General features: G+C 36.2%; 1 protein-coding gene across 2 annotated transcripts in view; it reads left to right on the top strand.

Moving 5' to 3' along the window:
* hob (bridge-like lipid transfer protein family member hobbit) overlaps positions 1-18,909 on the top strand; it is an 82,302-nt gene that overhangs the window by 4,511 nt on the left and 58,882 nt on the right. For both annotated transcript variants that reach the window (XM_069812538.1, XM_069812537.1), the window contains exons 3-9: positions 820-1,332; positions 3,359-3,526; positions 3,636-3,771; positions 5,917-6,026; positions 8,495-8,611; positions 11,272-11,497; positions 14,947-15,232. In XM_069812538.1, coding sequence (XP_069668639.1) covers positions 820-1,332; positions 3,359-3,526; positions 3,636-3,771; positions 5,917-6,026; positions 8,495-8,611; positions 11,272-11,497; positions 14,947-15,232 — 1,556 coding nt within the window. The remainder of the gene's footprint in view (positions 1-819; positions 1,333-3,358; positions 3,527-3,635; positions 3,772-5,916; positions 6,027-8,494; positions 8,612-11,271; positions 11,498-14,946; positions 15,233-18,909) is intronic.

The raw sequence follows: 18,909 nt of genomic DNA, 5'->3' as shown, positions 1-18,909 counted from the left end.
CAGCTGGTTTCACACATATATTCTATGTCCTCTTCTTATCATTTGGTGAGGCAGTGTCAGGTAGCCATCTCATCTTCATTGGCAAAGGGACAACCCTGTGCATTCTAGAGAATTACCCAACAGTGAAACAAGCTTTTATAAAGTATAATACAAGTTTGTGTACCTCTGAACCTGTAGAAAGACTGTTCTGTTTTGCAGGATTTATTCATTCATTGGCAAGGGGATCATTATCTGATAAACTTCTTGAGAAACTGTTTTTTTAAGGGAGCAGAAATTATTCATGTAGCATAATTTCATTGCTGACTGGGAAAAGGAAGAATGTCGAGTTACAGTGTTTATATAAAATTTCGAGGTAAAAATACTTTTAATGTTAATATAATATTTTAGATTTTCAGTAATATTCTTATTTCTTTAGGCCTATATAATGTGTCGAGTATTTGAAATACAAATGTATTTTGGTTAATTTTTTAAAAGTATTTTGTATTTGTATTTCAAATACAATTTTTTGAAGTATTTTGTATTTGAAATACTTGGATGTCAGTATTTTGCCCAGCCCTGAGTAGTGAGCATAATTATGTTATATAATCATATCTTGAGTGATAGCATCACTGGTAGATTGGAAGTGGGTGGTACCTACTGTGCATATGTTACATTAATTTCTACATTCCAGCTACTACATATCATTTGTTTCAGATGAGATATGTGATCAGTGTTTGTAGTTTGTTGTATGTGAGCGCCCATTCTTGCTTTATGTCTAATGTCCACTGACTTCAACCAGTGAGATGTGTGCTGTATTTGTGCAATTGTGTCTTCTTGCAGCATATCGATGAGATTGGTTTTCGGAGCAGTTTCTTCAGCAGTGAGGTGACGAAACTTCTAGCTGTTGTGGTAAAAGATGTCCGTATCAACAAAGATGTGGGGGGAGTTGATGGCAAGAAAGATAATAAATTCGACAAAGCAGAGTGTCAGCAGAACTCTTCTGCTTTACAACACGGCAGCTCAGTCAACTTCCGCAACAAGAAAGTTCCGCCCATGATAATTACATTTGCACAGTTCATGGCAGTTCATGTGTATAATGTGAACACGATGTTGCTTCGAGCTGAGTCACCAGAATGGTTGGTTCATGCAACAGCTGGAGAAGTGCACCTGGATGGCAGCATCGTGCATAATGCTCGAACATTACTTGTTAATGTTACCATAGCAGCTGCAACAGCGAAAATTTTAAGGCATGCTGAGAAGAAGGATCACAGTGCACAAACTTGTCTTGGAGAGCTGTCGTTTGGGATCTCAATGGAAGCAACACTGATAGCACAGGGACCATTATCTGTGGAGGTATGTGCTATAAAGTTCCATTTTTTTGTTTTGTTTTTTATTTTTTTTTTTATTTTTAGGTTCCAATTTGGGAAGGACGGATTTATTATGTAGTCAACAATTCATTTGACACAAAATTATATAAAGTACATAGCAATTTTGTTAGTTACTACAGTACATAAAATATGTAAGTAAAAATTATGTGTCATTTACGTGGTAGTCACCTTTTATTCCCTAAAATTACTTACGTTTTGCAATGGACTCATGATCTCTAATACGTGCAGTGGAAGGTGAAAACATATACACCTAATATATATAGAAAAAATTGAATTGGGTGAGAATGATGAAGTTCTAAGCCACACATACAAAATTTTACAGGAGATTGTGTCAAAGGTTTGAAGTCCAATGCTGTTAGGTGTGGTATCATAATTTCTTGGGCATATAATTACTTCATTTGTTGAGTAATTTTTATAATATTGTGTCAGTCGGGAGTCGATCGCGTCCCACAGAGGTCGGGGTGCACGAGAAAACGAGCGACGCAGCAAAGGTTGCGGCCGCTTGGGTCTGGAGGGGACAGACGTAAGGGGGCGCGAGGAGGCGACACGCTGTTTCGCGGCAGAGAGGGGGAATGAGCCTGTGACTGAGGGAAGGAATCCAGAGAATTCGAGAGGTGCCATCTTCTAGGCTCTGTCGATTGATCGCGAAATCGCACTCTCCAGAAACTATGGTTTGGTTATAAAATACGACACGCGAGTGAACTTGAGCAGCAGTTGTTGTTATAGTCGGTGGACAGCAAGCCAGTCAGTCTTGTGTAGCAGTGAAGCCAGCTTCGAGACCAGAGATCGACTTGAGTGTGTCCGCAGCTCTGTGAGCGTCCGAAGTCCTGAGTTTGAGTGCTGTGGACCGCAGTTGGGGGACCTGAGTTCGAAGTTCAGTGGACTGTCTCTGAAGGTCTGGAGTTCGAGATACTGTGAACGTGAGTGACTGAGCTAGAAGAACTAGCCAAGGCAAACGAACTGTAAACTGAGAACTGACAGTTCCGATTTGTAAATAGTGCTCTGTGAATATTAGTTAAGATTAACAGTTCATTGTTGTTCTGAATAATCCAAGTAAATTGTCATTGTCGTCTGTGGAGTGCAATAACGAATACTGTGTTACTGTGTGGAGTGGAAATCCCATTGTTGACGGAAGTGTTTACGTTCAATTATAGAAAGTTATTATTGTCGTTTTAACAATAAAATTACATTATTGTTTTGTTTTAAAAAGTTACAATATTTTACTAGTAGCGTCCCCATGTTCATAAGAAATGAACTCGCACAAAAAACCTTTTTGTTAAAAGTGTGGCTTTGGACTATCTCATTCTCAATTAAATAATTTGAAGTGGGACCAATTAGAATATTAATGTCTAACATTTGCTGAGTGTAGGCACTTAACCTTCATTCCTCGTTTTTGTTTCGTTTCCTTATCAACCCTACACTGCTGCCAAATATAATACCTTGGATTTATCAACATTTCTATGTGTTCAGTTCTTCTGACTTTCAATGTGTTTTATTTTATATCCGCCTGTCATAACAGGTGACCATATAGGTCCGGAAAACAATTAAAGAAATGCATATATGGAATAGAGAGAGAAATCAATACAGTAGGTAGCAATCATAGTACAATATGCAATTTAGAAAGTTTAAAAAATTAAACATTATATAAATGATTATGTAAAATGCCTATGGATTTCTTTAAGATATGTAAACAAATATAGATATGAATGAGTGATATTACATCAGTTACCTATACTATAAACAAAAATTGTTTACTTACTATCGAGTGTTTTGTTGACTCAATTTAAGTAGTATGAAACTTACATGTATATGAATTCATCAGTGCATATGTTACCATCTGTACGGAACTGTGTTGATTTTTGTGCAATAATTACCTTAGTGTTGGTAAAAGAAAGAAAGAAAAAAGATGTTGCAGTACTCTCCATTTTGTATAATTGGAAAGTGACGAGAATGAAAGAAAAGTTAAGTCAGAAGTTTTTGTTTTCTTTCAGAAACTCTATGTTGGAATGGACCACACTAAAGCCGTTATAAATGAAGGTTTCTACAATTTTGCCAAGGAGCGGAAACAAGCAAAAGAAGTTGGAAAGAATTCAAGGACGACAGCTATTCATTCAACAGAGAATGATGTTTTTCAAAGACTTTCTCCAATCATACCAAAGGTTTAATTGAGAACATTTTGTTCTTGTGAAATATCTATAAATGAAGTTAGTATTTGAAGGAAGGTATTAATGGTTATGTAATTAAATTTTACTTTATTTTATGTTACAGATTTTTAACCTGAAGATAGAAGACTCAATGTTAACAGGAATGAGAGATAGTCGAACTGACTTCAATGCAACTCTGCAGTGTTTTCAAGTTGATACCCAGTTCAGCCCCCCAAATATTGGTACAATGGAAACAGCGGGTAATTCTTAGCAGTTTACAGTGGCATAAGAACTTTCATTTTTACACTGTTGGAAACAAAAGTCACACCACTCTTTTAGTTTCATTCTGAAAGTTACTTATTTTGTTTTCCTAACTACAATAAATATCAACTTAATATATTCGAATATTTTAAAACTTTGCATTTCGCACACAACGGAGCAAAATATGTGAATTTTATTTGACCTGAAAGTGTCTAAAAGTGATGTCACATTCTGAAATGACCTACAGGCCTATCATTGCTTTTGGAGGTAGAAAAAATATGTGAATTTGATTAAACCTGAAGTGCTTAAAAGTTAGTCACAACTTTAAATGAAGTAAATAATTGCTTTGGTGTAAGATTTTCCCCACAATTTGCGGGTTATTTTTCTAAACTGAATAATGTCATACTTCATTAAATCTACTTCCGCCACATGCATGCGCGCGCGTGCACACACACACACACACACACACACATGCACACGAGTGGAATTCCTTATTGCGTCTTATCTTGGATTTTGATTCCCACTTTGTTTTACTATTATTTTATCAGTACACGTTGTTTCGCCATTTTGTTGAGGTCAGTGAATCTGTGGGTATTGCAATGTCTAAATCACTCTTAGGCCCGGTTTCTTGAACCTTTGTTGAAATGCACCTAACATAGTGTTAATTAACTGCAAGTTAAAAGTATGAATTGCTGTTAAAAATATTGCGTTTCTTCAACTTTACATTTCACATTTTAACATTCTGTTTGTTAACCCTCTGTTAGGACCAGAGATTCTAGAATTTAACCATAACCTATAACCAAGTATAGGCTCACTTCTATTTTCTGAACTCTGACAATTGCGATTCTCGCTTGTTTCCGTTGTTTGATTCAGAGAAGATAGAAGTCTTTCTATTCTCTCAGGTTTGATTTCTGCTTCTTTCCTCGTCTGTATCACAATAGCGTGGAGCGGCGTATTGGTATTGCTGTTATGAAATGGAAAACACTGGAACAAAAAGAAATCGTGGGACTAATTTCTCTTCGTTCGAAAGAAACCTTCTGCTGGAAATTATTTCGCAGTATAAACCAGTTAATGAGAATAAACAAACAAACGGATCTAAGTTGAAAGCGAAAAGTGAGACTTGGCAGAAAATAGTCTATATCTTTGTATGAACTTCTGTTCTGTCAAATCACAGAAATCATCCCTTCTGTTTAAGTATTCATGGATATCATTTTCTAAGTAATCCAGATATATAAGTTCAGCATCTAATGCACCAGCCATATTGGATACTTCCATGCTAAGAGAGAGTTAAATGATTTAACTGCATGAAATTGGGCAGTTAAATTAACATAGATTTTAACAGCCTGTTAGTACTAACAGTAGTTGAAGAAATGCTTCAACTGTTAAGTTTACAGTTAAAATGGAATAACACGCTGTTATAATTTAACAAAGGTTGAAGAAACCGGGCCTTAATGTGACAATGGATCACCATAAATGCAAATTTATCTTTGGACAGAAGACTAACCATTGCCATACATTCCAGAAAACTAGCTAGGCTATTTTGTAGATGTAATTGGAGTTCAATTTTATAATTTCCTCACTAATTTTAAAAAACGTGTTTCTCACTATAAAGCTGGTTCATCCATGTGATCGAAAGAAGAGAATGACGAACAGATTAAAAATTTTAGATCTTTCAGTAAAAATATTTACTTTATTGTAAATGGAACTACACTGAATTGACAGTAGACATTTTCCATACACCCATAGCATGGCTTCCTCAGGGAGGCAAGTAAATATGTAAGTCGCATGTTGTAGATTTACAGCATATAAAAGAATGTCTCCCTGATAGGTCTAGGCAAAATTTTTGTTGTTGAATAATAAATATAAAATAAATGAGTAAGTTACCTGTTTAAAAGGGAAACTACACTTTTAAATTCTGAATATTATTCCTAAACAGTACCAAAAATACCTTATAGATGTCTATATTATATATAGGAAAAATCTAAGATAAAGTTTTATTGACTAAAAATCTGGGCTGTATCGTTAATTCATGGTATTTTCAATTATGCAAAACAAAGTTAAAATTCAGGATGTCTTGTATCAGTAAGTTTGTGATTTATTAATAGCTGTTACGATTTATGTGTGTGAATATCTTTTGCTTTTAGGAGATGGTGTCCTACCACAGATATTCCTTGCTGTTCAAGTTGATGAATTAAACGTGAAATGCAATAGGGAAACAGTATTATTGCTTAGAAAGCTTGCAGTTGATAGCAAGGTATGCATTATATAATTATATTTATGTTTCTTTCACACTGATAATATTATAACAAATAATATTTTAGAGTATGCTAGAGTCGACGGCAATTCAGAAGGCGGTACTCTGCTAGCGTTTGCGTCGAGAGAAATAGATAGTGAGAGCAAGGCAGTGTACAACTTTGCCACATCGTACTTCACGAGCACATGTAATACAAATAGTGCAGGAGAGAATTTAAATTATCAAAAGACAATAAAACCCGAATTTTATTTCACATAAAAACACATTTTCACAAAAAATTTATGTAAATACATATTTTCAGGAAATCTATTATAAACACATAAATCTTGGAGTTTTTTTACTTAAATAATTTTTTTACAAGAACTTTTAAATATTTTAAAACTAAATCAATTATATAACTCAGATGTACGTTATCTTTTTTAAGAAGAATTCTTGGTTGCGTCGTGTTTCTAAGCGCTGTGTGGTGTATCCGTGACACATTTTCGTAATAGTATCGCCTCAAGTTCTGTGAACTGCTAGGCAGCATATCAGTGTTATTATTAGAGAATAAATTAACACGGACAAGGAGGAGAGATCTTGCAACACATAATTAGGAATGTTTATTGTTGCTGAAGATGATTTCATTCCACGCTTTGTTTGTGAAACTCAACAGATAAGAACTCGGGTATGAACATTATTTAATTTAAACAAATCTCCCGCCTCTCGCTCATGTCTATCAAGTAAGGCAATATATCTTGTTGTGATTCCCTGTTATCGGGCTTCGTCAATCGATATCCTTCAAGATATATTCAAAGATGGTTATTTAAAAAACGATTTGGCTTTCCTATTAGCAAATTTATTTTTTGTTGACACCATAAAAAAACTCGAAACATCCAAAAACCTGTTGTCTGAAACGGGGAGGTGTGTGCCGTAGAAATTAAACTAGACTCGCTACCAGGTTCAGAAGTACAAGTACTAAGGGACAAATTCCAGAATGTGTTTGGGAAAAAAAACAGTGGATATAAAAAAATGTGTAAAGTTGCTCAAGTATTGGAGGGTGTGCCTGTAGGTGAAATTGACGATGTTTGTGTTCGTGACATTCCTCTCTTTAAATATGCACATCTGACGTCCTGTGATGTGGAAAGATCGTTTTCACAGTATAAGTCGTTGTTCAGACATAATCGGCATGCATTTGTGATGGAGAATTTGGAGATGATATTTGTTATTCACTGCAATTCTCGGCCAACTACTAGCACTCAAGTGTGGTTGGTGAATATCTAGTAACATTTTTTTTTTCAAGCTAAGTAAGGTATTTTTGTCATATTTAAAAAAAGTATTTTTTTTATTTTTAGCAAATATTTTCGTACTTTTTAGCACATAAAAAATAAATATATTTACATTTTTTAGCACATAAAAATCCGCTCCTTAATAATCACCTTAGCCGTTGATTACTGTAAGCACGACACCAAACAAACCCTCTTTCCTTCACTAACAATATTCTTTGCACTGTTCTCAATCCCATACCACATGCTTCTGCAGTCGTTTCTTGCACGTTGGCATCGTTGCAGCCAGCATCAAGATGGCCGGCAGCATTCTACTCGTCAACGTTTTTTAAATAATTGTACACCTTTTAAACACTATTTTCTGCGCCTGCCTGTGCAATACTTTTTTTTTTACAGTCTCTCCTTCCATTTATTTATCTTACACACACACACACACAGTAAATGTTAGTTTTACTTATTCAATGTATTGAAACACTGAGACATGAACAAACGAACTTGGGAAGTACTTGTTATAGACTGATTCCGGTTGGTTCTACTGTACAAGCTTGTAACGTCACATATCAGAAATGCTACGGCGCATATAGCAGCTGACCGCCTTCCGAAATGCCATCTAGTCTAGGTCAGTAATTTATATATAAGAAAAACTTATCAAAATTTATAACTTAAGAGAACACGAGTATGATTCTCATTATGTATGTTTGCGTAGTGCAAATCGCATACCTGTACAACTTTTTTATGTATTATATTGTACATCAGACTGTTCACACCTACACAAATCTTTATTTGTGTAAAAGTGTATACTGTATTAATATTATTTTCACTTACAAGTTCTTCTCAGATGTTATTCCAATCATTTCCCTTAGAAAACTATGGAATTTATTGTTTTTAGCAGAGTTATAGTTCGGTGAATATCATTCTTGTTGTGTGACTACACAGCAACCTTAATGTCGTAAGTGAATATGTCATCGGCCTGATTAAAAGCTGATTAGTTTCCTGTATTTTAAGAATTACAGCACTGGTTGCTATGCAGTTATTTTTCTTCACGTAATTTTTTTTTGTGTGTCTTGATGTGGGCCAAAGGACAGAAATAATTGAGAAAACAAATTAATACATGACATCCCTAATTCCCAGTAAGTAGTTGTCCTATCATTTTAACATTAGTTATGGTAAGTTCACAAACTAATGCTTTGTTTGATTTTTTGTCAGCTTGAAGAAAATGTTCTCAATATGTACGTTCTGCTCAACACGTTAGCAGTCACCTACAACCATAAAGATATCTACTCTTGGATTCTTGCTAGTTTCCTCAACAATTATGATCTAAAGGTAAGAAAATACAAAGAATGCAGTGGCGACAAGATACTAACAACTACTGTCCACAAAACAACATCACTATAAGAGAACTTGGCATCAAGTAATAAATGCAATCAAGATGACATTAGAGCTTTTAGCTGCGTGTGTGAATGATGCACAATCCCACATTTTTTTACTGATTCAATATGAAAAACTTATCAGATTACCAGGAAACAATTGGCATTCATATAGTCCTCTATGTAGATTGAAAACTCAAAAAAGTTTCATATCCATTGTTCAGGAATTAAAACAGAAAATAAATATCCCGAATTTAAAAGAAAACCTACAAATTAAACCAAACCCTTTAACTCTATTAAACATAAAATATAATCTAAATTTAACAGAAGAAATACTAAAATCAGAAGTAAACACTGAAATACTAACGTAATTGTCTTTAGAGACAATTAATATTAGGTACCCTCCACAAAACTGGCTTCATTTATACACTGACGGATCCTTGATCTCCAGAGAACAAGGTGCCGGTGCAGGTGTTACGTGCTGTCTCTTCTCACTTTATAGATCTCTTGGGTATGGAACAACAAGTTTTGATGGAGAAATCATTGCAATAAGTGAAAGTGTCAGGAATCTTTTATGCCACATCAATAAATTTAAGAATGTAGTTATATTGTCAGACTCCAAAGCAGCTATTCTATCAATAGTGTCTAAACACACACCTTCATCTTAAACAGCAGAAATAAATAAAATGCTCTCTCAATATCACTTAATAAAAGAATTGTATTCCAATGGATACCATCCCATTGTGGAATTCTGAGAAACGAGAATGCGGATGCTTTAGCAAAGAAGGGCAGCCCTGCTACTTACAGACCTGTTACTAAATCTACGTATTACTCTGTGAAAAGATTTATTAAATCTACATACTTAGACTTCAACAAACAAAATTTGATAACACAATCTAAAGGGAAAAAATGGAACTCTCTGCATCAAAATCCACAGTTAATTCCCGATTTACCACGAAAATCGTCTGTAGCTGCATTTAGATTGGCAACAGGCCATGATTGTTTGGCCAAACACCTGCATAGAATTGGAATATATCAGTCCTCTAACTGTCCATTGTGCAACTCAAACCAAGAAATGGATTCGGAACACCTCAAAATCTGTGCTTCAGTGGCTGGCCATGATAATATCTTTGAAAAATATTGGAGTGCAAGAGGTCAAATGACTTTATTGTCAAACGCCTGGCATTGGAAAACAACAACATTTTTTACTATACTTTCATCATGAGAAGTCCACACCTGTGGAGTAACGGTCAGGGCGTTTGGCCGCGAAACCAGGTGGCCCGGGTTCGATTCCCGGTCAGGGCAAGTTACCTGGTTGAGGTTTTTTCCGGGGTTTTTTCTCAACCCAATATGAGCAAATGCTGGGTAACTTTCGGTGCTGGACCCCGGACTCATTTCACCGGCATTATCACCTTCATCTCATTCAGACGCTAAATAACCTAAGATGTTGATAAAGCATTGTAAAATAACCTACTAAAAAAAAAAAATTCATCATGAGAACATATAAAACTTTCTTGACAGTTTACAGTATTGGGGTAGCTGGAAGACATACACAGACAACTGGCATACTTCAGGGATAAGTGGCTGATCTTCTGATCTAAGGCAGCATATGTGTGAATTCCATCATATTTGAACTGTTTACCTGCTTTGATTTCTTCCATCTCTTCAACTTGCCAAAATACAATCTAGATAACGTTGCAGTTGATACAACATTGTTAAAGAATCAATTGAAAAAAAAGGAAAGGAAAACATTGTTAGAAACATTCTCACGAAACATGAATTTAAATGAGTTTTGATAGTTCTTGTCATTCTCCTATGCAGTTTTGAGAAGTACATTAAATATGCATACTGTGACGCGCAGTTCTTTGATTTGCCAAAGAAAATTGAAGAGTTACTGATTTAAAATTATGAAAAATAGTTTGTCTCTTGTAATGTTTGTATCCCCCAAAAACTTGAAGCTTATTCTTTAGTAACTGATAACCAGACATCGTATTTTTAAGCACTAAATATTGCAGTTTTAGATGCCTAAACTAAGCTAAAGATTTAATAAATTAGGCTCTATTTTAGTAAAACTAGGCATTTTAAGCACATGTGATCAAAGCTTCAAATCTATTTATTTCACTGAAATTGTACTCTAAAATAGGTACACAAAACATGGCACAAAAAAGTATATTTAGGAAATGGAGGCAGACAACTGTATATTATATAAATACAGCTGCACAAATTTAATATATTGAACAAAATTAAATATTTTTAAGTTATTGAAATGCAGTCACATGCTCATTCTTTTTCATAATTATCTGCACAGTACACCACCAGAAGTTTTTCTAAATTCTCCACAGTTAATCTTTGCCTTTTGTCAGTAAGAATCATTTTGAAAGCAGAAAAATTTTTTTCTACTGAAACAGATGTGAGAGGAGCAAATTTTATTAGCTACAATAGAAACATCAGTACCTACTGGAACATTTACATTTTCCCCAAATACTTCTTCCAACAATGAAAATTAATGTTTAAAAAAAATTGTTTATTCATGCAAATTACTTTAGGCAGATGCCAGAAGTATTTTTGCGAAAAGAGAACTCAAATGTATGTGAACACTGTGTCTTGTCTGTGCAGGATGATGACCACAAACTCGAAGAAAATTTGCCTGTAAAAGCAGAAAATGTTGTTTCTGCAAACAGTTGGTTGGAATCTTTGGTGAGCCGTTGTCAGGTGAAAGGCATTGTAGAACTGTGGAGTGTGTCTGCCTTCATACGGCTGTCAGAAAATGCACATTGTTCCTCTGTAGGCTTCAGCCATACCAATGCGAAGTTTCTTCTGGATCGTATACCTGATGTACAAGGTAATGGTACTTGAGTATAAGCTCTGATCACATATATAACAGACTGGCCCTCCCCATGTTAAAAACGGTACCATGTGGAACAGAAAAACCACCAGGATTGCCACTGTCGATTGGTAATGACTGTCAGATGGAAGTACAGTTGCTCCATGCAGTTAAAATGAGAGTTACAGTAGTGTGCAAATTAATCCGAACAACGTAATTACTTATGCAGAAACACTCAAACGGGATAAAGAGAGGATCTAAGACATACCTCAGTAATCTATGTGGCCTCCCTTGTTCCTAATAACAGCTCTGAGACGATTTGGCATGGATTCCACTAATTTCCCACAAATATTCTTCATTTCTTCATTGCGAAACCATACACCAATGAGGGCAGAAATCATCATCTCCTTTGTAGAACAATCCATTTTTTGTATTCTTCTTTTGCAAATTGACCACAAGTTCTCAATGGGGTTGATGTCGGGTGAGTTGCCTGGCCAGGGGAGTACCTGAATATTCTTCTTGTTGAAGAATTCTGTAGTTTTTCGAGACGTATGGCATGGTGCCAGGTCTTGTTGGAACACATCTCTGCCATCCGGAAATGATTTTTGCAGCTGGGGTACGATTCTGGTTTCTAATAAGTGAATATATTTGTCAGAATTCATCATTCCCTTGATAGGTATTAATGCTCCAGGCCCTTCATGTGTAAAACAACCCCAAAACATTACTTTAGGGGGTATTTGGGTGCTTGTTGGAGATGAGCTGCTGTTACTTTTTCGGATCCTTTCCGTACATAAGAAACACGGTGGCCGTGGACCTCGAAATGAGACTCATCGGAAAAAAGTACATTCTTCCAGTCATTCACTGTCCAGTGTTGATGTAATTTTGCCCACATTAAGCGTTTTTTGCACATAACAGGGGTTAGCAGTTGCTTCTTAATAGGCTTACGAGCCCTTCGTCCAGCTTCCGAAAGCCTATGCCGCACTGTTGTGACGTGAATATTCGGCCCAGTGGTAGCCATTAACTCGCGGGTTAAGTCGATAGCAGTTAGTCTAGGATTTAATTTACTTTTCCTGACAATTAAACGATCATCTGCAGGTGAAGTCTTCCTTTTCCGGCCACAGTTTCCTTTTTTCTGGGGTGTGATGGATCCAGTCTCCCTGTATCGTTTTATGATCGAATTAACAGTAGCCAAACCAATGTGACATTCTGCAGCAATTTGCCTCTGTGTCATAGAAGAATGCTCTGCTAATGTTATAATTTTAGACCGTTTTCGTGAAGTTGTATCCATTTGTGAAGACGACAGAATGTACACAGGATTGCAGTATTAAATCTTCAACACAACTGAAATGCTTATAAGTACAAAACGACAGGCAAAATGTCACATATTTAAAAAAAAATAATGACAGACCTTCAACAATGGAATTACACGTAGGTACTACAGATGTCAATTAAAGCAGTATGAGCAGCTGTGAGGCCAACAGTGACAGAAAATGTAAAAATATGTCGTGTTCGGATTAATTTGCATGCTACTGTATAACATGACATCTTCTGCAGTCGCTAGATGGCAGCATAGTGAAATTGATAAAAGTTGTTGCCTTCAGTGTATGAAATGACACACCATATTCAAAGCAGTATTGTTGGGAAACCAACTGAGATACAGTAACCAAATTCATGCATATGTACATTACACATGTTTTTAATAAATGTAGTAATGTATCATTAATAGTTCATTAGTAAATTACAATTTACAAACGTCGGGTAATTATAGGTTAAAAGATAATTAATTTAGTTTTCGTTCCAGATCATTCCACATACACAAATTATGGATTGGTGAAAGACAAATAAATGTCCGAAGTGTTTTCTGTCCCTGATTTTAATGTGAGATATTTTAAGTTTACAAAATAAGCCTTATCAAGAACTTAAGTAATGGCTGAAATTTGTTTATCAAGTTAGGTCTAATTAAAATTTTTAAATCCCTACCTAACCTCTGTATTCTGTTCTAGGACACACACACTAACCTACGGTTGGAATAATTTGATTTTATAAGGACTTTAAAGCAGACATGTTTTACTTCAATAACACACATTATACCAAAATTTTCCCATCCATGGAGTAAATTGAATATAGTTAAATTTATGGTTATTGTTATGATAATGAGAAACCAAGATACTTGAAAATGCAATAGGATCCTTCTAGAAGGTCACAGTGATAACATATAAACAACTGACTGGAAAATTTTATCAACAGTAATCTCATTAGAGGTTTTGATTTATCTAGAGAAAATCAAAACTCGAGTGGGATTTAATTGACTACTACACGATTAGACGAAAGTATATAAAGATTAGAAGTAACGAAGTACTCCAATACACTAAAATATTAATTGACTTACGAAAATACAAGTGTCTTCAAATGTATTATTGTACCATCTCAACATTACAAATATTACGCTAGATGCATTCTAGATGGCAGTAGTGAGTTATGATTACTAGCAATGCCTTCTCGTCGAGAAGTTCTCGATCTATATCACGATGGCAGTGTTACTAGTCAAGAAGGCTTTCTTGATTCAGTTTCATTTTTATTAAAACAGTTGCATTCCACTTCAATTATCCGAATCCCAGTAATCAACGTCACTTGACAGATGATTTTCAATCAATCTTAATATTAAACAATCTCTGATATGTGACTATCCATAATATCATATAGCAGAAGCTATAACATAACCTAAATAATATACACAAGTGTTAGAAAAGTTTTAATTACGATGACATGAAAATAAACATGAATAATTTTAAAAGGAATGATTATTGAATGTACAATTTTTCAAATTTGAATGTGGTTGGTAGTTCAATTGATGTTATATTGGACGTGTGCATAATAGAAGTGGAACTCGTTGATGTAGGCCTACATGGCGTATTCAACTTATTCAGGATTTCCGAATGGTGCTCTTCATTTATTTGTAAATAGGATTTCAGAAGATGCATAGGTATGATCAGTGATTTTTATTAATTCTTGTTCTTGACTGCCAATGCGAGTCATATTTGAAACTGCTGTGCATTGACTGGAGTGGTTTGTAATTTTATATATATTTTTTTTTTGGCGTCCAGACCAGTGCAGTTTCAAATGTTGGCAAACAAAGAAACAAATGCTAGGGACGCGATAAAATTGTGCGATAAGCAGCCATGATTGGTTGAAATACGTCCTTTTGTACTGTTTTATTGGTCAAAAGTAGTATGACGTAGTAAAAGTGTAATAGTCATAGTAACAGGCTATGGGTCTCTAAACTTAAGAAAGGCTTTTTTATAACCAAATTACCCCAACCCACCCTACAGCATTTAGTGTCAAATTAATAACAACATCTACCAATGTAAACAGCTGTTCTTCTCTGGAAGATGAAACTGAAAATAATTTCTTCACTTTCCTTATGCCACTTGAAACATAGTGATGAAAGTTTGGTTTTTGTTTAATAGAATCCTCTACAAAATGGAAGTTCCTTAGAGTGCTGCTGGAGGGCTGTCACTGGAGCACAGAGCTTCTGGTCGAGTCTCTCTGGTGTCGGCTTGGTAACTCGTCACTGGGATCCGATGCTCACTTGTTGAAGAAGTACCACACTTGGAACACTCCTTTGTTTCTTGGAGTGTTCTTAGTGAAGCTGCGCAGTCAAGGCTTGAATCAGGCTAAACTCAATGCTATGCTGGACTCGCTTCGATTTGAGTGGAGTCCTTCATTTGCAGAATTCATCATTCAAGGATTCAGGTAAAATAAAATTATATAAATACATCCATCCAGCTACCACCCACTTGGCATCCAACCATCTGTACATCCAGACACCCACCCACCCATATACATAACCACGAGACTGGTCACTGACTGCTGTTCTGGAATGGAACTGTGCTTGGGTGTGATTTCGGTTTCTGCTTGGGCTGATTATTTGGTTGGGTTTTTCCGAATGTCTGGTAACCATTGGCTTCAACTTTCCAAATATCATTTCGCTATTCATTCGTTCCTAACTGGCGCTACAGCCCATCGAGGGCCCAGGCTTCCTCCAGTGTTTGTAGTCATTCTGTCCTGTGCCAGTCTCCTCCACCTCGTAACTCCAATCTTCCTTAAATCATTCTTCACATCTTGCAACCACCTAAGCCAGGATCTTTCTCTTCGTCTTGCTCCACCTGGTGGGTAACCTAGAGTCTGGCATCCACTCAACATGGCCCAACCATTTAAATCTTCCTCTTGTAATAAAGGATATTATGTTTGGTCTTCTAAACATCTCCAACTCGCTGTTTGTTCTGTTCACAAACTGTCCGTTTATAGGATGCGTATTTTCCGGGCTAGAAGGCCGTGGTCTGTCGGTGTTGCAACCAAACGTTTCGTCTACTACTCCGGTGGACATCTTCAGTGGCATGGTACACGTGTGCGGAGAGTTCTGCTGTGTGTATCAGGAACTGGCATTGAGACTGGTAGCACGTCGCTATTTAAGGTGTGGGGCTGTTGTTGCTTGTCGTTGTCACCACGGTCCGCACTAGTGGCTTCGGTGTTCTGATTGTTTGTGGTAGTGTCTAATTGTCGGAGAAAGGGTTTGATTTTTTTTATTAGGTTATTTTACTATGCTTTATCAACAGCTTTGGTTATTTAGCGTCTGAATGAGATGAAGGTGATAATGCCGGTGAAATGAGTCCGGGGTCCAACACTGTAAGTTACCCAGCATTTGCTCGTATTGGGTTGAGGAAAAACCCCGGAAAAATCCTCAACCAGGTAACTTGCCCCGACCAGGAATCGAACCCGGGCCACCTGATTTCGCGGCTAGACGTGCTAACCGTTACTCCACAGGCGTGGACGAAAGGGTTTGATGTGTGTGCTTCTTAGGGCCAGATACCAAGCTTTGTTGACCTTGAGTCCTTCCTTACGATTAAAGTTGTTTTTGTGTTTATGAATCTCAATAGCTTCCCGATGTAACCTGGCATAGAAGCTACATACGTAGAAGCTACATACATATGGAAGCTATTGAGATTCATAAACACAAAAACAACTTTAACCGTAAGGAGGAAGGACTCAAGGTCAACAAAGCTTGGTATCCGGCCCTCAGAAGCACACACATCAAACCCTCTCTCCGACAATTAGACACTACCACAAACAATCAGAACACCGAAGCCACTGGTGCGGACCGCGGTGACAACGACAAGCAACAACAGTCCCACACCTTAAATAGCGACGTGCTACCAGTCTCAATGCCAGTTCCTGATACACACAGCAGATTTCTCCGCACACGTGTACCACGCCACTGAAGATGTCCACCGGAGTAGTGGACGAAACGTTTGGTTGCAACACTGACAGACCACGGCCCTCTAGCCCGGAAAATATGCATCCTATCAACGCCGGTCGTGAAAGCCTACATGTCCGTTTATAGTTCTAGGTCCATATATCTTTCTAAGAATCTTTCTTTCCCATATTGCCAGCATGTTTTCATTCTCTTCTATTAACATTCAGGTTTTGCTTGTGTACACTACCACTGTCGTATTATAGTTTTATAAACTATTTTTTTAGCATGGCTACTATTTCGCTATTACAAATTCTAATTAGGTTAAATAACATAGTAGGGTAGATGAGGGTAATTATAAACAGGGGGTAATTGTAAACAAATGCTATGAAAATACAAAATTGTCAGTGTAAAAATTTTAATTCGAGGAAATATTTAAATTAACATGTTGACTAACCTACAAAGCAGTTTGGTGCAAATAGGAGTCACTGCTTAGTTGTGAACGAATGTTTTGTAAGAGTCTACAAAAAAAAGTTGAGAAAGAATTTTGCTTCACATTCATTTCTGGGATTGTAAGTAAATGTACAGTACTATTTTTTAAGAATATGTTGTTTTTATGAGTAATGTATAGTAGTTAACATTTATTACAATGGTTTTGAGATCTCCCATAACCTCAGTTCATTAAATTATGACGTGTTTACATTTGCCCCATAGTTTTAATTGCTTGGAGGTAATTGTAAACATGTTTTACTATGGTTACATTTCGTACTTTTCAGTAATCAAAGAGATTCCCACCCAACTACACTGTAGAGGATTTAGAGAGGGTTGTCACAGATGTGAAAAATAGTAACTACAGTTATCGTGAAGCTCAGGAGAAGTACTGAGTTCCTATATCTTCATATATCATAGGTTAAAGGGACGAAATATACCAGTGACCAAAATTGGAGTTGGAAGGAGTACAGCTCTCTCTATTCTGAAATAGAACAAAAAATGTTCCATGTCTGATAGCCCTTGCGAAAATTGGTGTTTACGATTACCCCTCCCCCTCTCAAAGGGGTAAATGTAAACAGGTGGAGTAAATGTAAACTAGCAATTAAAAGATGAAAAAAAGTCAACCTTGTTATTTTATACCCATTTTCAGGGAAAAGAAAGATCTAAAAATAACAATGTTTCTTTGTCATGCTTACCGTTACTGAGGGTTGTGTAATGTTGAAATATATTTGAAACCAGTGAAAAGTGTTTACAGTTACCCTGGTCTACTCTATAGTGGAATACCTTGTATCCAGCACTCAAATACTTCTAGAACAATGACACTTTTGAATAAGAAAAAAACAAGTGAAAATATGAGAGTCAGCAAATAAGTTACAAATTGAAGTAGCTACGTATATTTTTTAATGAGACACATGAAGCAGATGGCTAGATGGTATTATTATCGATATGCAAATGTAGTAAACAAAAAAGACAGTAATTTAGATCCCTAACTTTGCATCGGGATGTGAGACTAGAATCCACCATTTTTAAAGCTAGCTGTGTTCACTCCACAGACAGTGAAAGTGAAATAATCCTTCACATTGAAAGGGATGATAGGATACACTTAAATGAATAGAAAACCTATATTACGTTTTGTGGTTAAATACACGGTTAATTAGAGAAGTTTCAGCAGTCTGACAACATTGCCGCTAACACAGTCCTCTTTCTTGTCGTAATACAGATGTAAGAGATCAAAGAAATCAGATGTGCCACTTTTGGACGTGCAAACAGCTATTTTGTATGTAATACATACTTTCTTGCCTGCTCGACAAATGATAGATAAGTTTATTTATGGCCTCAGTCCCTAAAGCTTCCGAGACAGACAATTAGCAATCTAGGTAGGTTTGAAAATAGCAGTTGCAATATGGCGACATCCCTGCATTAGTGTACTAATATGTCTTTAAATAAGCTGTAAAATTATTTTTCAGTTAACTGACAAAATTGGTTATATGACATTGGCTTCGTTCCATACTTGCCAGATATAAGGGATTTTACTGTAGTTGATGCAGCATCGTTAAATAAACAGCTAAAACACCAGCTGGGAAACTCGAGTTGTGTTATGAAGCTGTGTATGAGCCTGGTTTCGAATCTCACTTAGACTAATTGCCTGGTTTGGTTTTTTCCGAGGTTTTCCCCAACTGTCAAGTAA

This window comes from Periplaneta americana, chromosome 16 (assembly GCF_040183065.1).
Source record: "Periplaneta americana isolate PAMFEO1 chromosome 16, P.americana_PAMFEO1_priV1, whole genome shotgun sequence".
Classification (NCBI taxonomy): domain Eukaryota; kingdom Metazoa; phylum Arthropoda; class Insecta; order Blattodea; family Blattidae; genus Periplaneta; species Periplaneta americana.
This window is presented reverse-complemented; position numbering and strand designations above follow the sequence as displayed.